General features: G+C 43.1%; 2 protein-coding genes and 1 long non-coding RNA gene across 4 annotated transcripts; 1 reads left to right on the forward strand and 2 right to left on the reverse strand.

Moving 5' to 3' along the window:
• Positions 1–167: 167 nt before the first annotated feature.
• On the reverse strand, positions 168–3,633 carry LOC135498915 (cyclic GMP-AMP synthase-like receptor). Its single transcript, XM_064789433.1, has 5 exons — positions 3,531–3,633; positions 3,092–3,434; positions 2,518–2,598; positions 2,174–2,325; positions 168–1,635 (listed from the first exon to the last, which is right to left on the reverse strand). The coding sequence occupies exons 2-5, from the start codon at positions 3,413–3,415 to the stop codon at positions 393–395; spliced, it is 1,800 nt and encodes a 599-aa protein (XP_064645503.1). The 5' UTR covers positions 3,416–3,434; positions 3,531–3,633; the 3' UTR covers positions 168–392.
• A 466-nt stretch (positions 3,634–4,099) lies between these two features.
• On the reverse strand, positions 4,100–9,057 carry LOC135498916 (mitochondrial dynamics protein MID51-like). Its single transcript, XM_064789434.1, has 5 exons — positions 8,956–9,057; positions 7,486–7,716; positions 6,923–6,994; positions 6,174–6,330; positions 4,100–5,977 (listed from the first exon to the last, which is right to left on the reverse strand). Exons 1-5 carry the CDS (start codon positions 8,959–8,961, stop codon positions 4,731–4,733), a joined length of 1,713 nt encoding a protein of 570 aa, XP_064645504.1. The 5' UTR covers positions 8,962–9,057; the 3' UTR covers positions 4,100–4,730.
• A 1,909-nt stretch (positions 9,058–10,966) lies between these two features.
• Positions 10,967–26,270, forward strand: LOC135498881 (uncharacterized). 2 transcript variants are annotated; one of them, XR_010449167.1, is made up of 3 exons: positions 10,967–11,150; positions 23,868–23,925; positions 24,730–26,270. It is a non-coding gene; the product is annotated as an uncharacterized LOC135498881 (long non-coding RNA). The 2 variants fall into 2 exon arrangements; XR_010449168.1 differs by having other exon boundaries at positions 24,760–26,270.
• The last annotated feature ends 433 nt before the right edge of the window (positions 26,271–26,703 follow it).

Genomic DNA, 26,703 nt, shown 5'->3' on the forward strand with positions numbered 1-26,703 from the left:
GCATTGCCTATTTTCATTCACCCGAACCACAGGATTATACATAGAAAACAGATATCGTACATTCATGTATGCCTTGAAAACGGCCCGACTTGTTGTATCATGCTCAGCAGGTTAAAGGACGTCCCGGCCCAACCATCTACTCTGTTTCGAGGAATTTCCTGTGTAGTTGTGTGGTTATGGGTGTGTTCGACCCCGGGGTTTCGCCCCGTCACTAAAGCTACACTACGGAACGCCGAGAGCGGTTGCTGCGGGGGGGGGGGGGTGACCAGAAAGATACATGTACCGGTAACTTAAACAGCAATAAATTCATATCTAAAATATTGTCTTCTATTGTCATCTGATCTCGCACCCCTTTACAGGAATATTCTTATCAACTGGTTGTGTATCTGTTGTCAAAAAGAAGACGAAGAAGAAGAGGGCCGATTCTCGTGTAGCTGCAACCTCCTGAACTTAAAATGTCGGTCAAGGTCAAGGTCAGAATCCTCGTCAGAATCAGATTCCTCAAAGTATCGTCTGGCAGGACCCTTCCTTCCTAAATAACCTAGAGAACCAGATGCCCGCGCAGGATTTTGCACAAATGACCTTGACCTGGCCTTCCGTGGGATCTTAACCTTTGACTTTGGCTGTTCTGATTTACTGATGTTTGATTGGCTGAGGTGAAGCAGCTGCATGTGCGAGCTATCCGCATTCATTTTCCGGACGAAATAGTAGATGTTTTCCACCATCATTTCTTTGTACCTTGGCAACAGCATGTTGACGTCACCATGGTTACGCAAGAAAAACACAGGCAACCATTTTCGCTCTAGTACTTCCTCCATGTACGAAAATGCATCTAAGAATCGATCGACTAACTTATCGGCGGCCCAGTCCTCCAAATCTTGCCTCTCTTCCAAAAAGTTAAGGAAGAGTGTCTTATAGAAATAACTACAGAGACTACTGAGGTGTCTATTTCTCAAGCAAAGCCCTTTGAACAGGCGCCAGCACTTTTTACGACACGTCCCATGCTCCTCGTCCGAGATCTCGCGAATCTTAATCGATTCCGGTTCCGCCCACGATTCCTGCCAAAGCAACGTCATGGGATCGTCGTGAAGGAAATCATCTTGCGTGATTGAAGGGTGTCGCTTAGCAACCAATTTAGTACCGCCCACTCTGACTTCAAGGACGAAATCCAAGGTGAATTCTTTCAGGTTCTTTCCCGTGGTCGGTATGAACACGACCGTCAGCTTCATGGCAGGCCCGTTTACACCCCCACTTACCTTCTTGATCTTAGCCTTCTCTGGACTAACCTTTTTCAGACTACGAATGGACCTATGGACAATTTTCTGCAGATCACGGAGCAGATACCCAGGCTTAAAGTAGTCCCGGTTGTCTTCTTTTTTGACAAAATGTTGATCTAGCCAATCGAGGTGGTTCTTTTCACGTTCGAGTTCCTTGCGCTTGCGTGAATCGAGCACACGTTTCGGGAATGTCCTACTCGTGACCTTCCGTACCAGATAGAACCCAGGTGCGTCCATGGAAACCCCGCCAAGCACTGCATTCCTTCCGTCTACAACCTCCCAGTTACGTATGTCCATTTTGATGGGAATAATCATGTCGAATTCGTTAGGGGGCGCCACCTTTAGACCATCGAACGAACTACCTGCAAATAGATACAGGTTGGATATTTACCAATCTACGTGCTAACAGGTGCCTTCTTCCACGTCCGAGAGGGCCAACTTGACGCAGGTTCAAATTCGATAAGAGAGCTCCCTTACTGTGCAACATTTTATGGGGTTTCAGGTTCGCCCGTCAAGTGATAGAGATTCGGACAGACTACCTGCGGCAATTTGAACACCATAACACCTTTTTCAAAGTTGCGCACCAAGCGCATGGCTCTGCACACGCGTAGTGATACCGCAAACAGATCCTAAAACGATGAGCTCTAAAAAAATAGTTCAAGGCAGGATTTGAATCCAAATCACTCGATTTCAAGTAGACGATACTGAAGCGTTCAAGCGGATGGCAACATTTCCCTTCCGTGTTTAAGGGTTTTTTGCTTGCCGTGCCATTTTTTTAATAGTGGGATTGTTAACTTTCTTTTTGTCAGTTAGCGAGATGAACTCGGGAAAAGGAAAATCCTCCATCGCACCGAGGAACACCCTCGATGAATGAGGTACTGATTGAACCATGACACCTACCAACGGGAATGATGTCCATGAAATCCAACTGCGATCGTTTCTTAAGGTCTTCCCGAAAATGTTTGGCAATTTCCCAGGCAACGGACTTTGCCTCCTCCATTTCTGAAGAGTCGATCTCAACGTGGTTCCTAAAGTATCGTTCCAGGCTCTGGAAAAACAAAAAATACCACGTAAAACCGTGACTCGAGCTCATGCACTGAGAGATATACGAGAAGCGACTCATACCGATGACTTTGTGTATCTTAATCAAACCCAGTCGACTCCTGTCTTTAGTCTTTACACATGGTATCGTTAGTATTTGTGCATCTACACACAACGGTAATGGTCCAGCCTTGCCTACCTCTTGAAGGTGTCCTCGTCCAATAGTTTTACTGTCAGCGGCCTCAGGCCTGGCGGAATCAACTGTGATATCCTTCTGAAACTGGAAATGAGAGATGTTACTTGTTTATTGGCAGTTGGAACTCCAATCTAACTACTGTCTGCATGTTTACACTGTCTTGAAACGAAAATGGGAATCTCTAAAGAATGTCTCGCGTGGCCTAAGCAATCTAGACGGATGGGAAAATGTGTAGGCTACTGAAAATGTTGGGAAAAGTTAGAAAGAGAAACACTACTCTGTAGCGCAACTCCGAGCAAATGTTGATCGGCTACCACATCGAGAGTTTTTCTGCACTGAGAATGCACACCAAAATGTACAAGGTGGCAGTCGCTCAAGCGTTTTGTTCGGAATTGCAGACCACTTCTCCTTCTTTCTTCCCAAGACATTTTCAGTTACCTATTACATCTTTTAGCTCGTGTCTGACACGCTCAGGCTTTGCTGGACAGTCTTTCGCAGTGTCATGGGAATTACGAGGCTTTGAGTTGACGATGAAATGGCAAGAGACTGGAGCTTGGGCGGAATGACAACCACTTACCGGAGTTTGTAGACATGTGACGCCATGTAACATCATTCCGTCTCTGGTCAAAAAGCGTTCACCGCATCTTCGACATTTCTTTGGATAGGGTCGATTCTCCTTGTGGAATCTGTCAGACTTGCTTTTCAAATGTTGCTGAAGCGAATGGGGAGTCTTGAAACTGCTCTGACCACACACGTGGCATCTTATGATTGGTTCCCCTGAACGGGGAGACCCGAAACTGCTATGGCCGTGGCCTCTTTTGATTGGTTCAGTTGAATAGGGAGCCCCGACACTGCCCTTGCCGCGTGAACGTTTCTGCTTTGCCGTCTTCCGTGAAATCATGTTCCAGTGGGCGGGTCACCTATAAGAAATAATAGGATATGGTTAGGACTGAATGCCGATTGCCGAAAGTGTTGCGTGGAGAGGTAAGCTGCAGGGGAATGTTTCGTCGATTGACCTGGGCTAGCGACTGATCATGAGTCCGGGCGACTTCTTGCACCAATGTTCAGGCTTCCCTAGGTCAACCCTAAGGTTGTAAGGCCCACGAGTTCAAAGGATGAGAAAATAGTCCTGCCGGGTACGGTGTGCAGAACACCTCACAAAACCGAGCTGGTGTGTCTGCCTGTTATGAGAACAGCATCCATCATCAACATGTACACAAACACTGTACGCACCATACATGAATGCATATGAACTGGCGTTACCGCTTATTCACTATCAGTCGTCAGATAGGCAGGTAGGTCACCTCAATCTACGCCGCGTCTATCCAGCTTTTATCACTTTTGATTTGAGAAATTGTTACCGAGCTGGAGGTCCTTGGTTGTTTAATCAAGACCGCTCTGGGAGACCGAAAATGCCGATCAAATCCCGAGGCGGTACCGAGGGTTTTGTGATACATGTAGTTTGAAATGGGGCCCCTGGTTGGTGACCCGCATCATAGATCCACACATGGACGCCTTTGCAAGTGTACGCCGGAGCGCAAAGTTGACTGCAACTAACAAGTTTTAAGATACAGGCACCATTTATTCAAAATAACGGCGAAGTTTTGTACATAGAAGTTGTACAAATAATTACGACTCAAATACATGTAGAATCTACTGCAACATGATTTCAGCTGTTTGCGTAGAACATAAACAAAATTGAGGGACGTTTCTCCATCTCACAAATAATAAAGAATTTCTAACTAAATGTATTAGCAAAACAACCTGTATTCATAATGTTCGATGTACTACAGGATTTCCGACCTTGGAATGCACTAATATTTTCGTAATAAACGCGATATGATACTTTTTGTTCCCGGCCGTTTCTGGGCGTTTCCCCTCCGTGTCTTTGAAAGCTGAAACACAAGTCGCAAAACCAAGATCCTTCCCTAACTGGAAATCTGCAAAAAGTACGATGTGTTTGCACAGCACTCGGCCAGACAGCTGTGCAGCCACAAGACCGCACCTCTGCACAAGGATTTACGACAAAAATTCTGGCCCGCAGACACCACTGTCGGGGGAAAACTATGACGAACACAGCACGACCTCGAAACGACAAGCCGCTTCATCTCCGCCACAGGACTGAAGTTATAAGTAAAGTGGGACACAGATGAAGTACAGTACTTGAACTAACCCCGTGGAGACCTGGCTACGAATTGTAAGTCTGTGACCTCTGGTTAGAAAAATTCGTCAGCATAGTCATCATATTCATCATAGGCAACGCCGTAGTCTTCAAAGTCATCCGTATATTCGTAGACGGGCTCTCCAAAGCCGGAAAGGTCCACACTATCAAGGTTCACGACCGTTGCCTTTGGTTTGCTCTTGGCCTGCTTTGTTGAGGCAGGCTTCGCTGACCCCTTCTTTGCTGGGGCTGATTTACGTTTACGCGACTTCGGATTGGTTGTCTTGGGACGTGCTGCAGCACCGCCATCTTGCGCCTTTTGCTTTCGCTGCCTGGAATAAACCGTGAAAACTTTCTCCTTCTTTTTCTCGGTTGAAGACGGCCCTCCGTAAAACAGCTGCAAGTGGGAACCCTCCGCGTTCATTTTGCGGACGTAATAGTAGACATTCTCCACCTGCATCTCATCGTATCTAGGCAACAGCATGTTGACATCACGTGTGAAGTACAAAGGCATCCACTTCCGGTGTAGGACTTTCTCCATCTTTTTGAACACGTCCAGAAACCTATCGGCCAATCTCGCCTCATACCAGTCAGCGTCGTTGGGTATCGCATCAAGGAGATGGAGGAACAGTGTCTTGTAGAAATATGTGCACAAGCTGCCAAGGTGCTTGTTTTTCATCGCTAAGGCCTTGACAAGCTTCCAGCACTTCTTGCGACAGTCAAATGGACCTTCTTCCCGAATCTCCCGAATCCTCAACGATTCCTTAATCGCGCTTGACTCCTGCCACAGCAACGCCATTGGGTTATCTCCAAGGAAACCTTGCTGTGTGATGGACGGGTGTCGCTTAGCAACCAGTTTGGGGATGTCAGGTGCGTCGCCGACCCTGACCTCTAGCACAAAGTCAAGGTCAAATTTCGTCATTGCGCTACGGAGCGTGCTGGTGTATTCGACTTGCACGTACAAAGACGGACCTTTCACGCCTGCCTTAACTTTCTCAACGCCTTCGGGATGTTTGAACTTGCGTATGATTTTGTGGATTTTTCTCTGAAGGTCCCGGATGACGTTGCCAGGGGCAATGTAGTCGCCATCTTCTCTGTGGACCAAATACGGATCCATTGTTGTTTCTCGCGTTGTTGTTTTTTTCTTGATGAGCCAGAAGCCTTGGGCATTTTTGAGCCTTCTCCCGTCGACCACAGCTTTCCTCCCGTCAATGAGTTCCCAGTCAAAAGCATACAGCTTGATGGGGATGATCATGTCAAATTCATCTGCTGGTGCCACTTTTAGGCCGTCGAATGAACTACCTGAAAAGGTGATGGAGCACATGAGACCAAGGCCTGTAGAGGTGATGTTGGTCGTGAGCCGATCCAACTCTGTTAGAACGGTTTCATCGGCTAGTACAGCAGCTTTCAGGTTTGTTCTGTAAGATCTTTATTATTGCAGCTGAGGTGAGATGTTCCCTAGACTCGTATGCGCAGGGGCATTGTTTAGCCTACTCACCCACGGGTTCGATTTCCCCCAGATTCATCTTCTTAAATTCAAACCTGGTCTTCAGGTAGTCCAGGAGGTGTTCACTAATCTCCTTGGCAACCTGCTTCGCATGTCTCATTTCGTTTTGGTCGAGTTTGACATGTTGTTCGAAGTAGTCATTCAAACTCTGAAACACGGGATGCGAAGAATGATAACGGCCGTTTCATATAGCTCTTTCCACGGACAAGTCTGTACCAAAGCGCCTCTAAGGAACTTATTTAATTATTTATTGTCATGTCAAAGAAAGATGGGCGTACATGTTCAAATATTGACATTCGAAACAGCCAATCAGATTGGCTGCCTCGATCCGCTGCGCTGTACACCGAGCCTTTGCGCTACCTCGAAAGAAGCCAGGACTTCCAGCAAAAACGCATTTAAGCTTAAGCCATGATGAAAAACAGGAAAACCCCTCGGGGCAAAAATAGTTTGACGTCACAAGGCCAGCCAACCAATCAGGCCATTGTTTCGTCAACCAATCATTTTCGCAATAGGCACCTCGCACTTCGTTCCTTTTGGGGACGAAGTATTGGTGTATAACAAGTCATTCGAATCGACAGCGCCGTGAGCCGACTACGCAATTACCCAATGAGATGACAGCGCTTCATTTGCCTCCAAAACCGGAAGAGACTAAATGTAGGCTAGTACACGGTGCAAGTAGACTTAGGAACCGTTACCGATGACGAGGGTAGGAGATTGCCGAATACGTTGGAACTACGTACCCTTCTCAAATACTCGTGTCCAACATTGTTTCTTGCCGGCTCACTGGCGGAATGTCCTTGTAAGTGCATATCCTGGAAAAGTAAAGGGGAGCTCGTTACATAACACTCCGGACGCAGTCAGGGAAACTTGGTTGTAGGATTAAGGTGACCAGGAGGAAAACGCACCGGCACCTATCCGCCTCCATGAGCCTCCTCGTGTGGCAACAGACTAAATGCTGATCACTACTAACGATTTCCGCAAGTGTTGTGAGGTGGTTTTGGACATGTCTAGGAAATTCTACTGTTGCATTCAGTTTTGGTGAGATCTTCGTTGCAGTCTGAAATCAGTGTGTACTTGAGTTTGTATTACAGATCGGGTTCAGGGGTTCATCGGAATGAGACTCCTAAAATGAGGGGAGGGGCAAATGCCCCAATGTATGTAGGGTAGGACTGGGCAATTCAAGCTATTTGTGCGCTCTACTCATAGATGTCACCACGGGTACTCCCAATAAGTTACTCGGGTGGCGAATAATTGCCTCGGGGTAAACAAAAACAAAAGATCATTTTTTTAGATGCGGCCTTACCATTTTGAGAGGACACTCTCCACCATGCGTGGTAATTTCCTCTGCCGTCATAAATCTCCTTCCGCAGGCGCAGACGATGGGATAGGAGTCAGGACCTTGATGGTAATTGTCCTCCTTGTCGGTCACGTGCTGCCGCAGGGCCTCTTGTGTCATCAGATCATTCTTCCCACATGTCTCGCACGTTTTTATTGGGTGGAATTCTAACGGACGCGACGCCATGTTTGTATCTGTCTGTGGATGAAAGAGGCCATCTCTCTTAAAGGAGAAACGTGGGCGTGGGATTCACCTGGGAATGACACCACTGCTTGCTACCATGCGGCGCAACTTGTTACGATTTTCACCAGTACCGGTGTAATGTTTTTGAGTGTTTCTGTTTTTGAGTGTTTCCCCTCATTGTTTGGGAACGCTCAAAAATAGATTGACGAGTTTTTCTGTGTATCCCCCCTATTGAAAAGTCATGGTCTCTCTAGCTGCCTATTGTTTGGAAACACTGACACATGGGGAACAACCACAGATGTTACACCGGCAAGGCAGTAAGGACGTGGCTTATGAATTCTAGGCAGGCCTGTGGTTACACACCTCGTTCTAGTACAATGTTCATTGCTGTTTATTGATTTTTCAATGATCCTGTTAGGAGAAGTCACGGTCCACCTGGAAGCCATTTCGGTATGAAAAACCGACAGATCTTTGCCACCAAGTGTGGAGGGAGGGGGGGATCCTGCTTGCTCTCCATCTATGAGTGGGCCTTCCTTCCTTTCCATAGTCGGGGTAACAAATGTGTGGCCGTAAGACCGCGGGGGGGGGCATGGGAGGGGGGAGATGTTTGAGTTTCGTGTTTTGTAAGGGTTTTTCGAATGGTCGATTACATAATAAAAAGCTTTTGCAAACTTATTCCTCCCATAGTGTATGCTTAGAAAACAAAATACCTGCCAATTTGCTAAAAACAGCATTCAATTTGGTGCATTAGTTTTCGGGATATCGTCGTATCAAGGACGTTTTATACGCAGTACTTCCATGATCGTATGAAGTAAGTGTTGAGCTAGACTGTACATGTGGTAATGCATGTATGTATGCTAAAGCAGGTTCCAGGTTTTTTTGACAATCCCAGTCAATTGACCCAATAACAGAACAACAGACTCTAATTTTCTGATAAAACATAGTAGGCCTATGCAAGTTAGAGTGACTCATTAACTCTCTAGATTTCGCTGTCACGGTGGGAGTCAGTAAGCCTACATCACAGACCTAGCGCTGACTACTAGCTTAGGCCTGATATAGACAGCAACATCGACCTATATCCTGACAGAGCATACCTAGGCCATGCTTTATTTCATTTGTGAGATCTGGAGCTCCTAGAACCTAGACTAGACAGAGGCAGACACCGCTCGCCGGCGGTCAGCTGCCCGGCTGCTAAATCTGACAGATTATCTATCTTAATGACCTAAATCTTCATCTAATCACTGTTATACTTACCAACATCGATTTTCCAAACAAATGTACAAGTGTCGTCCTTTACCATATACTAGAAACAGCCTGGCGATAAACGAGACACCATTGTTCACGATTCGCCGAAACGAGGCCAAGTATCGATCGTCTGGTTATCAATCTCGCGCAACTCCCTCGTAAAGATCAGCGATTTCAATGAAGGAAAAGCAATGTTGTACAATGGCATGAGCAAGCCTCGTATTTGCATAAACAGTTGAAGAGGTTGAATTTTTTAAAATATAGAGGTTAACAACACCCAAAATGTTGTGTATCCTGATAAATCTAACATTAAAAATAGACCAGAGTTATAGTCCAGTGAGATACTTCAGCGGGGATTCCCGCTGATTCAGTACGGCTGGTTTCGATAGATCTATCAGTGTCTTACTTTGCCGCTAGATGTCTCAGGGTGTACTCAGCTAGAATTCGTAAGCGCATGCAGTAGAAATATATCAGTGTTGAACCTTTTTTGGAGGCAAGACCACCATTGATTTTGTAAGCCTTTTAGCAGTTCAATTGTCAATGTTTGACCGCGACGCATCAAATACTGCGTGGGGTTGTGAATCTGAAATTTTGATATGATATTCCGGACAGTCGGGCAAGTAAATGGTGAAAAGTAAACTGGTAGTTGACCACGGAAATTTTTTGATAATCGACAAATTAGACAGACATTGATATTTCCACTCTTTTCAGCCAACTGGCAGAAAAATCTCAAAACACGCCCCCTATTACCAAATTAGCAAAATTCGAAATTAATTTTTTCATCAAATAATTTCTTTATATCTGTAGACTTGCCACAGCAAATATTTTTTCAATACCTCTCCAAATATGTACTTGATAGTTAAAAACATGCACTCGTCTGATAGGCCTGGACCATCCAACCTATGAATATTCATTAGTGGTCTTGTCTCTTAGTCATCTTAGTAGCGTACGTTTAAGAAACAATATTATGGTGAATAGATCAAAGGCTATTCTTGCAAAACGTGTAAAATATGCAATAACAAGTTTTTTTTGATATTTTTCTTAAACGAAATCAGAATAAATTGTCTTGTTTTTCAACGCTATTCAAAGCCCCCACGAAAAAGGGAGAAAAAGCCTTTTATGCAAAGGGAAACAAAGAACCCCTTACGAAATAAACAATAAACTAAAATGAGCATTAAATACAATTGCCGCTCTTTTTTTACCAACCATCAATTGGCTTAATGATGATATGATCAGTATGACGTCATCAGAGATTTAAATATAACCTTTGTGTTGTTATTTTGTGAAGCCTGATGCGAGGTATAAAGCGGTGCATTGTATCGAGATTATTGTTATTGATATAAGAAACACTGCATCGCGATTATTGTTATTGATATAAAAATCTGCTGCGGAAAGTTGATGCAGGTTACGTCATTCTATAAAGGCTCCTGTTATTTGATGTGGAGAGTAAAAAAAAAAAAATTCCATGAAAAATGTAAATCAGTAGAGAAAATCCTCATCGTTTGCCCTTTTCGTTTGCCCGCATCGTTTGCCCTTTGCCGGATTAGACCTGACGACCCTCAAGCTGTTTCGCGGTGGTCGATGTTGTCAAAACTTGCCTTGGTGACCCTTTGATAAGACAGTAGAACAATGGCAACTGAGGTCGAGGTGCGAGCCGGGTTTTTTAAATGGACAACTTGGGCCTAACCACCTGTACCTAATATGTAAACATCCGCTGATCAAAGTAAATCTAATTTCACTAGAAAACTGTACTTCGACCGAAGAAGAAGTTGGAAGCGCATTTGTGTATTTCAAGTAAACACCGGTTTACTACATTTATGTATCACACTGACGGACTCGTTTCTATTCCCTCGGGATGTTGACTTCATTCATTAGTCAAGTGCCAACGCGCAAAGCCTCGCTTTCAGATCGCTGGTCCAAAATGAGCAGTTGCGTGGGGCATAAATTATCCAATCAAAAAGGAGCAGCCCCAGCGGAGGTTAGGGACGAGGATGGCCATAGCGGAACATTTAAGTGCGGTCCTTTACCCGCACAAGTTATTGCTCCACACGATTTATAAGACGAAGTAACGGAAACGACTCGACGAACATAGACCAAATCGCCAGTTTGCAAAATGGATAAACTTCTTGTTAAATGCATTGCAGTTGTATGTTGTTGTACAATGGTGCTATTTTCCCTCACACATGCCGAGGCCTTCGATAAAGGTAGGGAGAATTTACATTCTGATCAGCTATGTTTCTTTATTACACTTCGATTTCTCCTTTGTTCTTAAGTACGTTAGCATTGATGATAGTAGGGAGAATTTGTGATCAAATAGCGTTGTCATTTACCACATTCTCTGATAGTCACCGTGAGTTGTAGCAATAGTTCTGTTTATATGATGTCCGTCTTACAGATGCAATCAAAAAGTGCAGCCGAAAGTGCGGATGCACAGGGCAATTGCATTTAGAAAGCTCCGCCGACTGATAGTCAAACCATTCCCTGGAGTGCTCGAAAACCTGGAATCAGTGTGTACTTCAGCTTGAAAAGTTCGCGGGTGAAGGGGTTTTCTTCATGATAATATTGATAATGATAATAATGATGATGGTCTAAGAGCGCTGGCGGATCCAGGAACTGGAAGAAGAGGGAGTGTGCACTGCATTTCTCATCAAAATTGCTGCACTACAGGTGTGTTCCAAAATTCATGGTCAATTTCAAAGATTCTATATCAATCAGGGGGCGTGCCTCTGGTGCATCCCCTTGGATACGCGCCTAATAAACGTTCATTATTGAAAGTACAAAGAAGGATTTAAAAAAAAAACGATATAAGATTCGCCAGGGTTTGAATCTAATTCGAATCCGCGCCTGATAAACGTTCATGGATGAAAAATGGAAAGAAGACATTTTAAAAAAACGAAAAAATACATTCGCCGGGGTTCGAACCCGTGACCACCCAATCTAAGCGCAGCGCTCTAACCGCTGAGCTATCAAGGCGTTCATGTTTGACGTGAGATCTTCTGCAATCTGAAGACAGGCCTTAGGGTACGCGCCATGATTGTGGCTAGGTCACGCTGGCGGAAGAGTAATTGGGTGCAAATAGTTCCAAGGTAACCGTATAACTCAATATTACTATAGATATTTCTTAATATATCGTATATATATAGCTCGGTGATTTTATTGAAAATGTTTGCAGTTGATTTAAATGTTTGAATGGTTTAAAAACAAAATTTTTAGAAGCGAGGTCAACAGGGTCGAAAGAAATAGTTTTTGGCGCCAATCATGTCGGCAATGGCAGATTTGAATTAAGATTCGAATCATTCGAGCAGAAGATATATCTCCACATAAGCGTTTCACGTCGTCGCCTTTCGCGCAAATTTCCCAATATAAAAAAGCCATTTATTTAGATAGGCCTCAAAAAAATATCAATTAGTGACGTCACATGTCAATTACAACGTATCTCATGACCGGTGTCAATCATGGTGATAATTGACGTGATCATCCGTATCATCGCCTATTAACGGCTTTTCTCGTGGATTTCGCTTCCGAGAGAGAAAATCTGAAGGATTATGCCTGCGACTGATACGTCATAGATGGTCGAGTTGCAGCCTCTGGGTGAACCCAGTATTGTAAGTTCTTATATCATCGAACTTTATAATTGTTACGGTTTTGGCCTAATGTCCCCATGGCAGCTCTTTCGTGGAGGTCGTTGTTATCACGATATACCATGGTAACCCTTTGATAAGACAGTAGAACAATAGTGATTTAGGCCTAGGTGCGAGCGGGCTTTGTTTAAAGATAATAGACCGTGTATTGGGCTGACCAGAAGTCATTTAGGCCAAGGCGCGAGCGGGCTTTGTTTAAAGATAATAGACCGTGTATTGGGCTAGACCTGAAGTCATTTAGGCCAAGGCGCGAGCGGGCTTTGTTTAACAATAGGCCGAGTATAGGGCAAGGCATCAATCATTTTAAGTGCGAGGTAATTAAGGGGTAAAATAACGCAATGGCAGGGTAAAAAAGTGATCTCTCAATCAGGTTACTAAAAGCCGTTCAGCCAAAGGATATATATATATATTTGATATTGCATTGTGAAGAGTTTACGCACTTATGGGTCAAGTGTCTCGGTGCAGAAACGTCACAAGATGAAAATGGATTAAGAATCTTACGAATCAACCTTTGAATACAAAGATTATGATTTAAGCTTTCGATGCTAGGAATATGAGTTAGTCACTGCATAAAGTCTCAAAATGCAGCGAAATACTATCAAAATTGTACGCAGTTCTTTGGGAATATGACCGGGGGTGTTGTATTTGAATGGCGTAGGATCATAGCAGACTAATCAGCGCTAACGCTCATTGTTAGTAAACAAACAATTAGGAAATGAAAGTATACGTTGACTTGATCTCTGCTAATCTTAGCAGTGACTACACCAATATAGCATATATAATTATGAGATTAGCAATCCTGGCAAATGGGATTAGCATCGCATGAATGCCCTTATATTAGCCCATTGTCAATTTCAAATCGGTTGCCAAGGATTTTTGTACTGTAATCTTGACAGGCCATGGTCGGCTTACAATCAGGATTACAACTTCCAATCATGTTGCGTCCATTTTAAAGCGTTTTAAAGCATACAACCCATTAGCAGTGAACTTGAAACAAGCTATTGGCAAATCTTCTTGTTTCAGTTGCCTCTGTTGTTATATTTCGGCAAAACTTCCAGCAATCAGATTTCGTCTCCGATGTAACAACTCAGCTCGCGCGGACAAGACGACGCAGTATATCACACCGAGTCCTACTCGTCTGCGTCATCTGATCGATGTTCTGGTTCGCGACTTTTGACAACCTAATGGAAAGCAACCGATATTGGGGTATTAAGCAACTGATTTGGTTGATATGCAGAAGGTTAAGTGCTTTTTGAATCTGTGCTCGGATTAGGAGCACACTGTGGCAGGTTACCTAATCAAGGTTGAACACCTAGAGAGACAGGATAGAGAAGTTTTGATGCACTAAAACGCTGGATAAAGAACTGGAAACTTAGGCAGATAGAATGTTCCGCCATCTTGAACCAGCTTATTGGTACTGCTGTGTGGTTCCTGCACACAGAGATACAGATCGAAGACCAATGAGGGCAGCTCAATTTTACACTGGATCGCAGCACACTCTCCATATGCTTGATCAGGTGGAGACGCGAATGTAGTGCAACTCTTCCACGTTGTGTACAAGCTATGTACACAATACATAGGGATTGATACTCTTTGCGTAGTTTCTCTCGTCTGGGGCTGATAGTCACGTGATCTGACGCGATACATACATCTTTTTTATCGTCAGCAATTTGAAAATTGACCAATCAGGATAGATTTCCCTTGTGGGTGACTATTTTGGATAAATTTAGCCTCCGGGACGGGTTTTTGTATGAAAGTTCGAGGTATTAGTTACCTTCACCTCGGGGGGGGGGGGGGGGACAACCGGAATTTATTTTCCTCTCGGAGTAAACGGGCAAAGCTTTCCTTGTAGAATCTGTGACGGGTGATAATCCACATAGATTCGATGCAATCTCCACGCCCCGCCATCGGTAACGGTTCCTCAGTGATACCAGCACCGTTAACTAGCGTACATTGGGCCTCTTCCGGTTGATCATTTCCGGTTTAAGAGGCAGCAAATGGCAGCTGTCCTCTTATTTGATATTGAGATTCTATAATGGCCCGTTATAGATTTTTTATCGGCGACTTCATGACAATGAAATTCAGATCAAAATGATATCTTTCTGTTGATAAATAAAGAACAAAGATTGATTCGTTTTTGACTTCAAAGCCCGAATAATGTTTAAACTTGTAATTCAAGAATTATTTTCGAATCAAAGGCCAATCCTAGCCACATCAATATTCACTGCAGACCTTAAATTTAGTCCTGGTTGGTTCCGGTTTGATTTAATTGCCGCTTTGTGCGTAAAGATAAAAGGTTTATGAGTCGTCTGCCTCGTTTTTAATTTTTAATTATTTTGATATATTTCATTTTGAGGTGATGCTGCGTGGGTTGATCAATTTCTTATTCTTCGTAAAACATATACGGTAAAGTTATACACGTATAGACCCAGTACAATTATAGCTCCTTTAGTGTAGAAAACAGCTCGTAGTACACGTACGTGCACACGGAGGCTACAATGTACACCAGGAATAACCATTGTTTTGAAGAATATACCACGTAGTCACGGCGGTGGCTAAAGATATCAGTTTACCTAAGAAAGATACGTGTTTACCTGGAGAGGAAATGACGACACAAAAGAAACAGACAGAAGATTAGTTCAACGTCATTTTGAGGGGCGTAAGGTCCGCATGAATGCTTTTTATCCGATTGCACCCCTCCGACAGTGTTATGGGAGGGCCTTGTTTCTATTGCGTTGCAAAGGTAAACAAATACCTATATGTGACGAACACACTCATCTAATGTAATAACTTCAACATAAAACGTCGCTTATTGCAGCAGAATTAACCAATGAGCACGATTGCTTTTGGAAGAAAAATTGCGCCAATTAAATTCTACAGTGATGCACACCGACACAGAAATATCCCCGCACATAATTTAAACAGCAGGGTATTTTATCCCATCGCATGAATGATCAGAAATGCCTTGAATGAATTAGTTAATATTAAAATATGGACCGGCACGTTGTCGGAACACCGAAGGATACATCAAGATGATTGCGCGTTACATCTGACGGCAGACGACAGGTATGCTAAAAGAATTATTCATGAGGAAATGCCGGATCCTGATTGGTGATCACTGCCGGTGTAAAAGTAAAAAGTGTCCCCCCTGGAAAAAGTGTCCGGCCCTATTGTATTCTGCAATATGGTTCTATAGAGACCCTGACCGTTAATAGCTCAGAGATTGAAGCGCATAATAGAATCCTTTGTTCCCGGACATTTTATCCTAGGACATTTTAAACTTCTACACCGGTATTGGCTCGGTTGTACCACCTTTCCGCACGGCCTGACCTGTCGTATTGTCAAAAAATGCTCAGCCGCCGTCTCGGTTTTGACCTACATTTTAGCTCCACCCTCAAGCTGTTTGGTGAGACAACCAGTACCTAGACTGAGGAATCTATTCCGAAAACTAACAATAAGATTTTTGAAAGAATTCTTTTTTACTAAGGCAGATTTCGACACTGAATACTTTCAGAAAGATATTTTTAAGTGTGCAAATCAGCCAAGAGAAAAACGTCGAAGAGAACGCGGTATCAAATAAGATTTGAGAGTATTGATTTGAAAGAAAAAATAAAGATTAAAAGAATACATTCGGTCAACCATAGAGAATGTAACGTCGGATCTGTTTGAAATGCAATACAGTTGATTTTAAAAAGCGGATTCGTCGATTCATTGAACTTTCTGGGTTCAGACAGCAAAAAGATAAAAAGAAAAAACTTTGTTTTTATGTTCATCAAATAGGAACAGCGGAACTAGGAACTTGCAAAATATACGGGACTGCAGCCGATCCATTCTCGTCCCAAAGGCCTTTATTCGCACAATCATGCATGTTGGCTGCGTGCAATTGCGCTGAGACGAGTATACCTGGGAACGAAATTGTTCCAATATTGTTGTCACGTCTGTAGACTTCCAAACGAAAGGATCCGGCCAGCATTTAGCAGATCCATAAAACTGATACAAAAACCTCAAATGGTCGAGACAACTATTGTGTTTTTCTACGTAGGAAACAATAAATATCCAATATGGTCCCCCAACTCGTTAGTCTCAATGCATTATGGGTAATAGCACCGTCCATCGCAAAATGGGGCTGACGTATTGCAATGGATGAGGTATATATCTGGTTAATGGCATTATTTAATTATTATCAAGATAGACGCATGTACAGTTTATTGTCGATGTCAAATGTTGTTATTAAGTTAGGTTTTCCTCCTGAATTATGGTAATATACGCGCATTGATAACAGGACCATGTGATGGTACTATACGCGCATTAATACACTAACAGAACGCAGGGAACGTGTCAGTTCGAACTCTAGAAGTTAAGTATACATACAGTCCAAGTCAAAAGTGACATCCGTCCTGCTTCGCGTCAGTGACCCGCAACGTACGCGCGAGTTACGCGCCGAGTTGTGCCGCGTTTCGCCGGGTAGCGCGTCAAACTGCGCCACCGACGCGTCAATGACGTGATTTACGGGATGTTAATTGTGATTTGGACTGTATTTGGTGATGAATGACATCACTGGGGAGAGCAGCATTGCATTTCTTTGCTCTCACTGCCCTTGCCAGCTCGGCAAGTTGGGAGACCTCCCTGATTCTCGACAAGTTTGGGGACTCCAGGGTGGACAAAGCGGGCATAAAATGATGAAGGATGTTTGTATCAACTTCAAATGCTCGACGGTCTTGTCATAACATCCCGAAGGCCGGTGTAATGTTTTTGAGTGTTTCTGTTTTTGAGTGTTTCCCCTCATTGTTTGGGAACGCTCAAAAATAGATTGACGAGTATTTCTGTGTATCCCCCCTATTGAAAAGTCATGGTCTCTCTAGCTGCCTATTGTTTGGAAACACTGAAACATGGGGAACAACCACAGATGTTACACCGGTTTGCCGACCATGTTACGGAAAGCGTCACAATCTCAGAGCGTAATCCGCCAACGTGTTATCACACGCAAAGGTAGTTTCTCTTATGCTGTGTTTGTTTAACAAAAGACTTGTAAATTTTGAGTACCGGTTTATCAGATCGAACAGAAGAATCTTCCAAGCCAACTGATAGATTGCTGTTGTGGACAATGCCGCGGCCGTGAGCTGACCACGGCAATCCCTTCATCACTGTCTCTAGTCGTCAACCTTCCGTGCTCTTTGATCACTTAAGATCAGGATTTGCCGCAAAGCACATGGCTTGAAATGCCAAAGATGGCCGTTGATTACGCGTTTGCTGATTATCGCGTTCGAATCGCGAGGAATTGAGGTTGTTTGGATCAGCCTCGATCTCTGGGCGCCGATTCGAACCATCCTAATACGGCGTGTGTCTTTGATTGTTTTGTTCGGGTTCAGAGGACCAACCTCGTCCATCAATCTCGCGGCCAAGTAAGACCTTTTAAAGTTTAGATTGCCTCACTTTAATGCAGCACTTATTTCGCCATCGGAACGAGGTTCTGGTGAGATGTAAGAACCAATTCACGAACCAAACAAAAGATTCGATATCCTGGTGACCTCTGATCCAGGGATCGGTCAGGTCACGACTTTGTTTGGATCTGAAAGTACCCGGATGTTTTGACACTTAAAATACCAAAAGTGGCTGCTGATTCCATCGATTGATCTTTTCTCGATTCGTATCAATCAATTGATACTTATTTTCGCAATAAATCAACTGTTAAGCTGATAACGATATTGCATATAACCGGGATTTGGAAACGCGATATTGCCTTTTGTGAATGCAACGTGGGCGTATTGTGCGAGAGCGTCGTAATGGCGGAAATGGAGAAATCCGCACGATGAATGTATCGACGTCTAAATTGATATGTGATCGAAGATTAACATGAATGTCAAAGATTGTGAAATACTACAGAATACATCAGGAGCAAATGAAGGTTGTGCATAAAATTGAGATCGGGTTGTAAGCAGACGATCGGTTTGGTATAAAAAGAGGATCAGGCGCATAAGTCAAGTGGAAAGGAAGCTCGATGATAAGACAGAAATGGCACTATTTTCTAAAGAAAACATTCTCTCCGCGGACGAATACGATACTAGTGGCACTTTGCACTTTACCTGCCGCGAATACTTATCTGTTGTTTTTCTGATCGTGTATCAGAGCCGTTTTCGTCACGAATAAAGCCCTAATCCTGCACACTGTTGATGGGTATTTTTCCGCGATCTTTACTGCAAAAATGCTGGCGAAATAACATCTGGTAGGGTGCGTGGAAAAACACGTCTTGGGTGTTACCCTTTTCTATTTGAACCCTGTCACATGACTCCCAACTTAAAGTTGGAGACGTTTGCTTTTCTTATTAGTTTGTGTTTGGGGGGGGGGGGGGGGGGGGTTATTGAACCTACGGTAGGTTTGGCCTGTTTTTTTAACTTTCATTTTATGTAACGCAGTAGCCAAATCATCGCGACATCGTAATTATCGTAAACATGGTACACGGCGATGATACGCATGACATGGCTAGTCTCCTGTTTCAAATTTTCATCAGGTCGCCGTCGACCCTACCGACACTTTTATTTTCAATGAAGACACAAAGAACAGGTGTGCAAGGGATAGTAGTCCTAGGGCTGATAGTCCGTGTAACAATAGCCCGCATTGCTAAATGTTTTGGTTAGGGTTAGCGGTACAATAGATCATGCTGCTTAATTGGTCGAATACAATGCTACCGGACTATGACTCCAGGGGGACTATATCCGCTGTCACACCGCCACAAAGTGTATGACAATACCAGAAATCCCCGACCTCGAACTTGCGCATGCGCACTAATTACCATCTCGGCCGATCAACGCAGTAGTGCGCTTAGCTTAGGGCAATCTCAAAAAGAAGAGTTAATCAGGCGGTGGGGAGCATTACGCACTTTGCCGATAGCCCATTGGTTTCCTCTAATGTCTAGCTAATACTGTGCGAAATTTCAGTGAATTTAGTCAAAAAAATCCTTTGTCCACCTTTGTACCGCCGCTTTGCATGCATTGATGAAGTTCAAACAGGGAAAATCAGGAAAATAAGCCTTTGAGGCGTTTTTACGGCTCAAAAACTGGCATTTCTAGCGATAATATTTTAGTTGCCGATAGATCCGCGAGAGGGCAATACCATCTAGAGTCATAATAACACTGCTTCTGGTGTTTTGGAACATTTTTTTCTTTGTCCACTTCCATGCCGAAATTGGAGGTTTTAATGATGTGACAGCAAAAAATTGAATTGGTCATTGCGAGGGGGTCACTAGGGAGCTTGGGGGGTTGATCTATGCAATATACCTAGTTTTAAATCGTGCTTGTTTCATGCTAATGTGAAACACCATCATTCTGATACTACTGAGATTTAAATTTTTCACTCTAGATTTTAAATGAAGTTTGAAAATTCATTTTTCACTTGATGATCATGCTAATCATGACTGCATGAGTCCAGTTTCCCTGCACCCAAAGTTTATTACTGATGGTAGCTTTACTATATCTAATTGTCTAATGTAAAAAAGTTGGGCATTTTGTGGGGGGTGTACTGTGGTCTTGGCCTCTCCTACCTTGGGGGTGGGGGTGGGGTGGGGGTGGGGTGGGGTGGAGGTTGGTCTTGTTGGCATCCAGGTTTGAAATTGATGTAGGCATTCCAGTAATTTGATTGCAAATTTGTTAGATCCTCTGGTGAACAGTCATATCAGGTGGGAGCATACAAACAAGGACATCAGGGACGCTGTCCTAAATAAAGAGGTGTCCTGATTATGATCACCTGTGTCCTCGAACACAAGACGTACGATCGTTTAGCCAAAACATACTGCGAGCCGTACTTTTGAGGTACATTGTGTCTCCGCGGTATAATACGATATCAATTTAGACCAAGGGACCAAATAATGCTGTCCTCTCTCAAAGGTGTCCTCACACAGAAGGTGATTCTCTGAATACACCCCGTCTCGTTGAGGCTGCCATTGTGATTGATTGCTGCGAGCTGATTCGTCAATGGCGGCACGTGACTGATTACACTGGCGGCCTCTATCGGACGGCGTTGGTCGGGTTTTTCTGGTGTTGATCTATATCATGTTAATTGACCAAAAAGTAGTATTTGCAAGAAAAGCAGTTCAGAAGAAAAGCAATATTTACCAGAAAATGCATTCAAAGAATTCTAAAAACACCTTAAGAAGTGATCAAAGTTGCGGGAAAAAACTTCACTAATCAAATGAACGCGCATCAATATCATCTGATGGTCAGACTTTACTGAGAGCCGCTTGGTTACCGTAGGGAAATTCCAGAGAAAAGCCAGGCGTCAATATTTGCGTGTTGTGAAAAACTGCAGGATGGTCTCGCGGCTATTGCGTGATGCTTTCAATGTTTTTGATCTTCGGTGAATAGCGTCTAGCTAGACTTGTCCGTTCACAAATTTGGAACATCACTTAGTGCAAAAGAAAATATTAGATTTTCTGAATGGATGTGACATGTATGGGATAAAACGCGATGTCCTCGTACGTCCCGCGAGGGATGAAAAACCAGCTGTCAGTGAGTCATAGGCTGAGGCTGCCTCTTGTAGAGGGCGGGCCAGCGCCGGTCTAAGGAAGTCCCATCCATCATCTCAGTTTGGAGGTGTCCACTAATACTGCCGCAAAAGCTTCTGAAGATGAGGAGTTTTGATTGGCCCAGTACAACTTACGGCGAGACTTCCGTTCTTTGTATCAGATCTGAACAGTTTCGAGGACACCAGATGGTGACATACTTCGTTCTCGACTTTGTCTTTATCCTATGAATGATATGGCGTTATCATTTCGCGTTATTCAAGATGTTAAACAATCTAAAACATTCAATCAACATCTATCATGTCTGGTGAAGAAAATTCAGCTGTATTTTGTTGATAAATTGTCGAGTTGCTTCTGTACAGTCCGGGATCAGTAGCATGATAAATTTGCCGTAATCAATTTCTTAACAGAAATCATGGCAGCATTCGTCTTTTCACGGCTATTAGACCCTTTGGTCGGGTTAGAGGGGTGAATCATTGGGACCGCCCAATCCAGTGGTCGTGGTCTGGGTACCGGGGTGGTCGTGTTACCGGGGGCCTTGTAATGGTAATTGGAGAGGAAACCATTCGGGATCGGCGATTCTTGGTCGTCATAGCGGGGTGGTCGCCGACCGGGGTTCTACCGCATTTCATTTTGTCTCATTTTCCCTCTTTTGTTTTTCTCTACTGAAAATGATTGACAGTCTCACCATCACAACGAGATTTACAAAAACCTCGTTGGTGCAAACGAGATATTACGAGATTAAGAGATTGAGATTGATAAAAACAGAACTGAAGCCTGTCAGACAATTTTCTATTGAAGCTTGTTATAGATTCATCGTTATTTGATTTTTAAGTTTTTTTCAAGTCAGTGTTTCAAGGATGTGTGGTTGGTTGGGATTTTTGCGATGCTATCGTGATTTAATAATTGCCGTAAAAAGTCATATGAAGCAAATTTCTGGTTTTGTGAAATTGCGCACTTGGGAGTAGTTTTTGATCTGCTTCATGACCTTGACTTGCGATGATAACGTCTCTCATTATCGTAGCAAACATCTTCTTCTTCTTAATTTTTCCTTTTCTACTGCGTTCTATCAAAACCCTGTTGTGCAAGATATTTCAATACCACTCGGGCACGTTTTCATATCAGCTATACACCAGCGGCATTAAAAAGTGCACTTGTTCACCCTAAATAACCACGGTCTGATCTTCCTGTCTGTATAGCAGGGTACGCGCTTTTGACGCGCTTAACCACAGCGGTCCCAGGCGGCTACCAAGCCACGTAGCCTCTACAAGCAACTTATATCTGATTAAACATAAGTTCGTTACTCTCCCCGACGCATGATAGTGAATTGCTGGCGCAATGATTTGCAGCTTCCTAGCAAAGTCGAAAGTTGCATAATTCATTAGGTTCGCATCTTGTTTGAGACTACTGTGGTAGGCGGGTCACGTGCGCATGCCCAGACATCACGTGACAGTGTGGGTTTTGTTGACGATGGAATGCAAGTTCAGATGTTCTTAACACAATTTTACGCACAAGTTACGTGGTTAGTCATCAGTGGTTAATAAAGTTCAAGAGTGCAACAAGTCGTATTTTTTACCATAAAACTACGCTCTTTCCGAGGTAAACAGTGTTGGTAAACAGTGATGGCTTCCGGTGCAAGTAGAAGTTGTTCTCAATGTTTATATTCAGAAATTAAACAGCATCGTCTGTATACTCAAACGAAACGAAAGCGTAAGTTTTCTTCATTTGACCTCAATTGCGGAGTAAAATTTCTGACATAACACCACACAATCTTCGGAGGTAAATTGATATAGCGCTGCCGTCGACCTTTCGGTGCAAATGGAAGTGGTCGTCATTGTTTATATTAAGAAACTAAACGACATCGTCTGCACAAAAAAACGAAAGCGCTATTTTTCTTCATGTTTGCTTCATATTACCAGCTGCAAATCCCCGATATCTGCGGGAAAATGACTTAATCTGAACCAAGTGAATCATGAAGTTTCAAGCGAAATAAGATAACATCTTTAAATATTTGAAAAACATCGATCACTTTATCTGAATATTGAGCCATTTGTTGTTGATTCAAGTTTGACAAGTGTAGGATTAAGGAAATGAAATAGAAAGACTAAAAGTCGTTTTATCAATTCTCCAATCTGATGTCGTTTGATTAAATTGATGCGGCTGTGTTGTTAATTGTTTACATCACTTAACGTTCATTGCAGCTGATTTACTGTCTGTGCTTTTTGGCCATTAAAACTAGTATTTATCTGTCGTGTTAAAATTGGGGGTCTATTAGTGCGTGTAGGCAATGAGGAGGAAAAAGAACATCTGATTTCAGTGCTTTCAATTCCTACTTATTATTATTATTATTAAAAACATTTTTATAGCGCTTAACGTTGTTAAAACTTCTAAGCGCTTTACAATTTATAATAAAACAATAAAACATTAATACATTATAGAATAAAAGTCATTACTAAAGAAAACGTGCAGGTGGGATTTAAAAAAAAAAAAAAAAAAAAAAATCTTAAAAATACAATACTTCACAAAACATTTCTCCAGGAGATTTCTATGGACTTCCTGTCGCATTGACCAATCAGCTGCTCACAATCTGTCACTCAATCAGGACCGTCTTTCGAATTAAACCAATCAGAATCAAGTATTTCTGTATGAATTTCAAATATGCTCAAGGAATGTGCTAAGTTTCGATTGTCTCTGATAGAGCGTGTCTGTTTATTTACCGTTTCCATGGCAATATTCAAATATTCTCCCATGATGCTATTTTGCAGATGGCGACGACAGCACTCTACAGAGATACCTCGAAAAAGCGATGGAGGCGAAGAGATCGTAAGTATAGTTAGAGTGTTAGCCAGTAGGTGGCAGCATGTTATTTTATAGGTTTAGGTGTTGTAAAGTCCCCGGGCGCTAAATCGCGGGGGGGGGGGGGGGTATGTGAATTACGGAACAGATTAAAGTGCATTTGAAGGGCTCAGAGCGCTAATGACACATGTACATGTACGCTATGATTGCATGGTATCGTAGAAGATGGCCAACTGGTTTCAAAGACCATCATATCTCACGCCTTTCTTGTCCATTTAAATCTGTGATAATTTCTCAATCTTAGGATTAAATTCCTACGTGTATTGATTTGAATGTTTGTTGCTATGTTGTTCTACCGATGTATCCTTCCCGCCCAGAAAAATAATCCACCTTGGCTTAGACCGAGGACCCGACTTCCCTCCCCCACCCTGCATGGCTCCTTGGAAACTTGCCGAATAAAAAAAGACAACTTGGTATTTAAAGGCTCGCCGTTTGTTTACGTTGTGGTCGTTCCAATGAAAATGACACACGCCCGGCCACAGCAACAGAGATGACTTCCCGTTTTGAGCAGCTTTAGCAGATTTAGCAAGTGATAATCGAGTGAAGTTGTCAACACGAATTCGGCAAGGGACCGCTCAAATGTTATTATAATCGCCAGCCTCGTTGCCGTGAGTTTTCCACCTGAATGCACTGCGCATTGCATACACCGTAAAGTGCATCCACTGTGCCGGTCATTTTGGCGCGAAAAACGTGGGAACGAGGTTGCTTCTCTCTACAAAAGTGGCGCCCCTGGCCCCGGACTAAAGTACTACCCTCACGTGTTTATTTCAGTAAACAATGGGGATATCGAAATTTTTTCAGTGACGACTGGGACTGCCAAGGATTCGGAAATTTCTGCGGTATTGGACACCGGAAGTGTTGCATTGGGCTGAAATGCAGAGTGGCCGGCCGCTACCGCGCATGCCTGTGGTGAGCAGACGACTTCCTGTGAGCCTCGGTTTCGGACAGATGGAGTAGAATGTTGTCACGTACTGTATAATTTGTTTTTAGGGATAACTATAGTGATTTTAAACACCCAATTGTAATTTATGGTGCATTTACAGCGGGAATAACAATAATGATAGAAGCCTTACCTTGATGTTTCTTTCGACTCGGACTCGGCAAAAAGAGGTGCATCGCTTGACAAATTCACGATGTCACGTACGAAACTGCAGCAGCGACTAACGATCGATTTATAGTGGGGTTTTATCGAGTTAAATTGAAAACCTGAAAAATATACACAAAACCAAACTTAACGTTTGCTTATCACAGCGTATAAGATATGAATTACGGCTTGAATATACATGTACATAGAAAACGGGACGAAAAGCTACTTACGGGTGATATGTTGTATGTTCCATATGCGGGTAACGCCCGGCTCGCGTCCGGAGACAAAAGAACGCTGATACCGCGTAGTACACGTGTCTCGTTATAAGCACCCCACAGACCACTTTGGCGCGAGGCCCTAAATGCCAAAGGTCGAATCCATTGCACAATGCAAGGGGTGACAGCATGGTTGGTTGCATGTGACATATGCATTTCGTTGGCAGTGAAGAAGATGTACACAATGTATGCATACTAACTCATCATTGTCATTTCTTGAACAAAATCAGGCTTTTCAACTATTTAACAGAGTAAATGATTGTCCTTTATTGCCTAATATTCGGATCTTCAATTTTCCAACTGGTCGATCAAAAACTAAAACGACACCTGGGCTCGTAAATAGTAATTGTACGAAAAGCATTCTGCAGTCGTGCATATTGATGCATCCTGTATACAATAAAAGTATTCGCAAATGAAGAGAGAAAAGTCATACACTGCATCCATACTTTTTCAAGGCATTGATTTCGGTAAATTCAGCGCTGTCCGGTCCCATCATGTGGAGTGTATATGTTGAAGGAAAGTGTCGACCCCCACTGTCCTCTCCAGTTTCCATGGCAAAACTGCTCCCTGTTTGCATTTTGTCTCATTTCAAAAACCAATCGTTTGGCTTGTCACTGCAGCTTCGACCGGTGTAAAAGTAAAAAGTGTCCCCCCTGGAAAAAGTGTCCGGGCCTATTGTATTCTGACAGATTATGGCATATGGTTCTATAGAGGCAATTACCGTCAATAGCTCAGCGCATAATAGAATCCTTTGTTTACGGACATTTTATCCCAGGACATTTTAAACTTCTACACCGGCTCAGTGTCAAACTTACAGTTTGTAAACGTTCTACATGAAAATATCTGACTTCCACGTGTTAAAATGTTGTCGTGGTGTAAAAAAATAACCTACAATTGAAAAAATCTCATCTTTATTGTTCAAAAAATAAATATTTTATTGTACATATTAATTAGTTGTTTGAGTATTTTTTGGTATGTCGAGTCGTGGCCTGTTTTGCAAGTCCTGATAACATTTGCCCCCAGATGCAGCTTTCGTGGGGGCCGATAGGCGTCAACCAGCAGGATGGAGCAAATATCGTAATGACTATTCTGTGCGTGACTCATTTTGGCCATAATTGGCGACGGTAGTCAGCTCTGATGTTGGCCCACGCTATCACTAGACTCATCAAATCTATGATCATTCTCCCAAGTTATAGTTTCTTTGACAGAAACATTTTCCTGGATAAAAACCAGAGTCTTTCGTCTGTGCGTGACTTATTTTGGCCATAATTGGAGACTATAGTCAGCTCTGATGTTGGCCCACGCTATCACTAGACCCAGCAAATCTATGATCATTCTCCCAAGCCAAAGCTTCTTTGACAGAAACCTTTTCCTGGATAAACA

Source organism: Lineus longissimus, chromosome 14, assembly GCF_910592395.1.
Source record: "Lineus longissimus chromosome 14, tnLinLong1.2, whole genome shotgun sequence".
NCBI classification, from domain to species: domain Eukaryota; kingdom Metazoa; phylum Nemertea; class Pilidiophora; order Heteronemertea; family Lineidae; genus Lineus; species Lineus longissimus.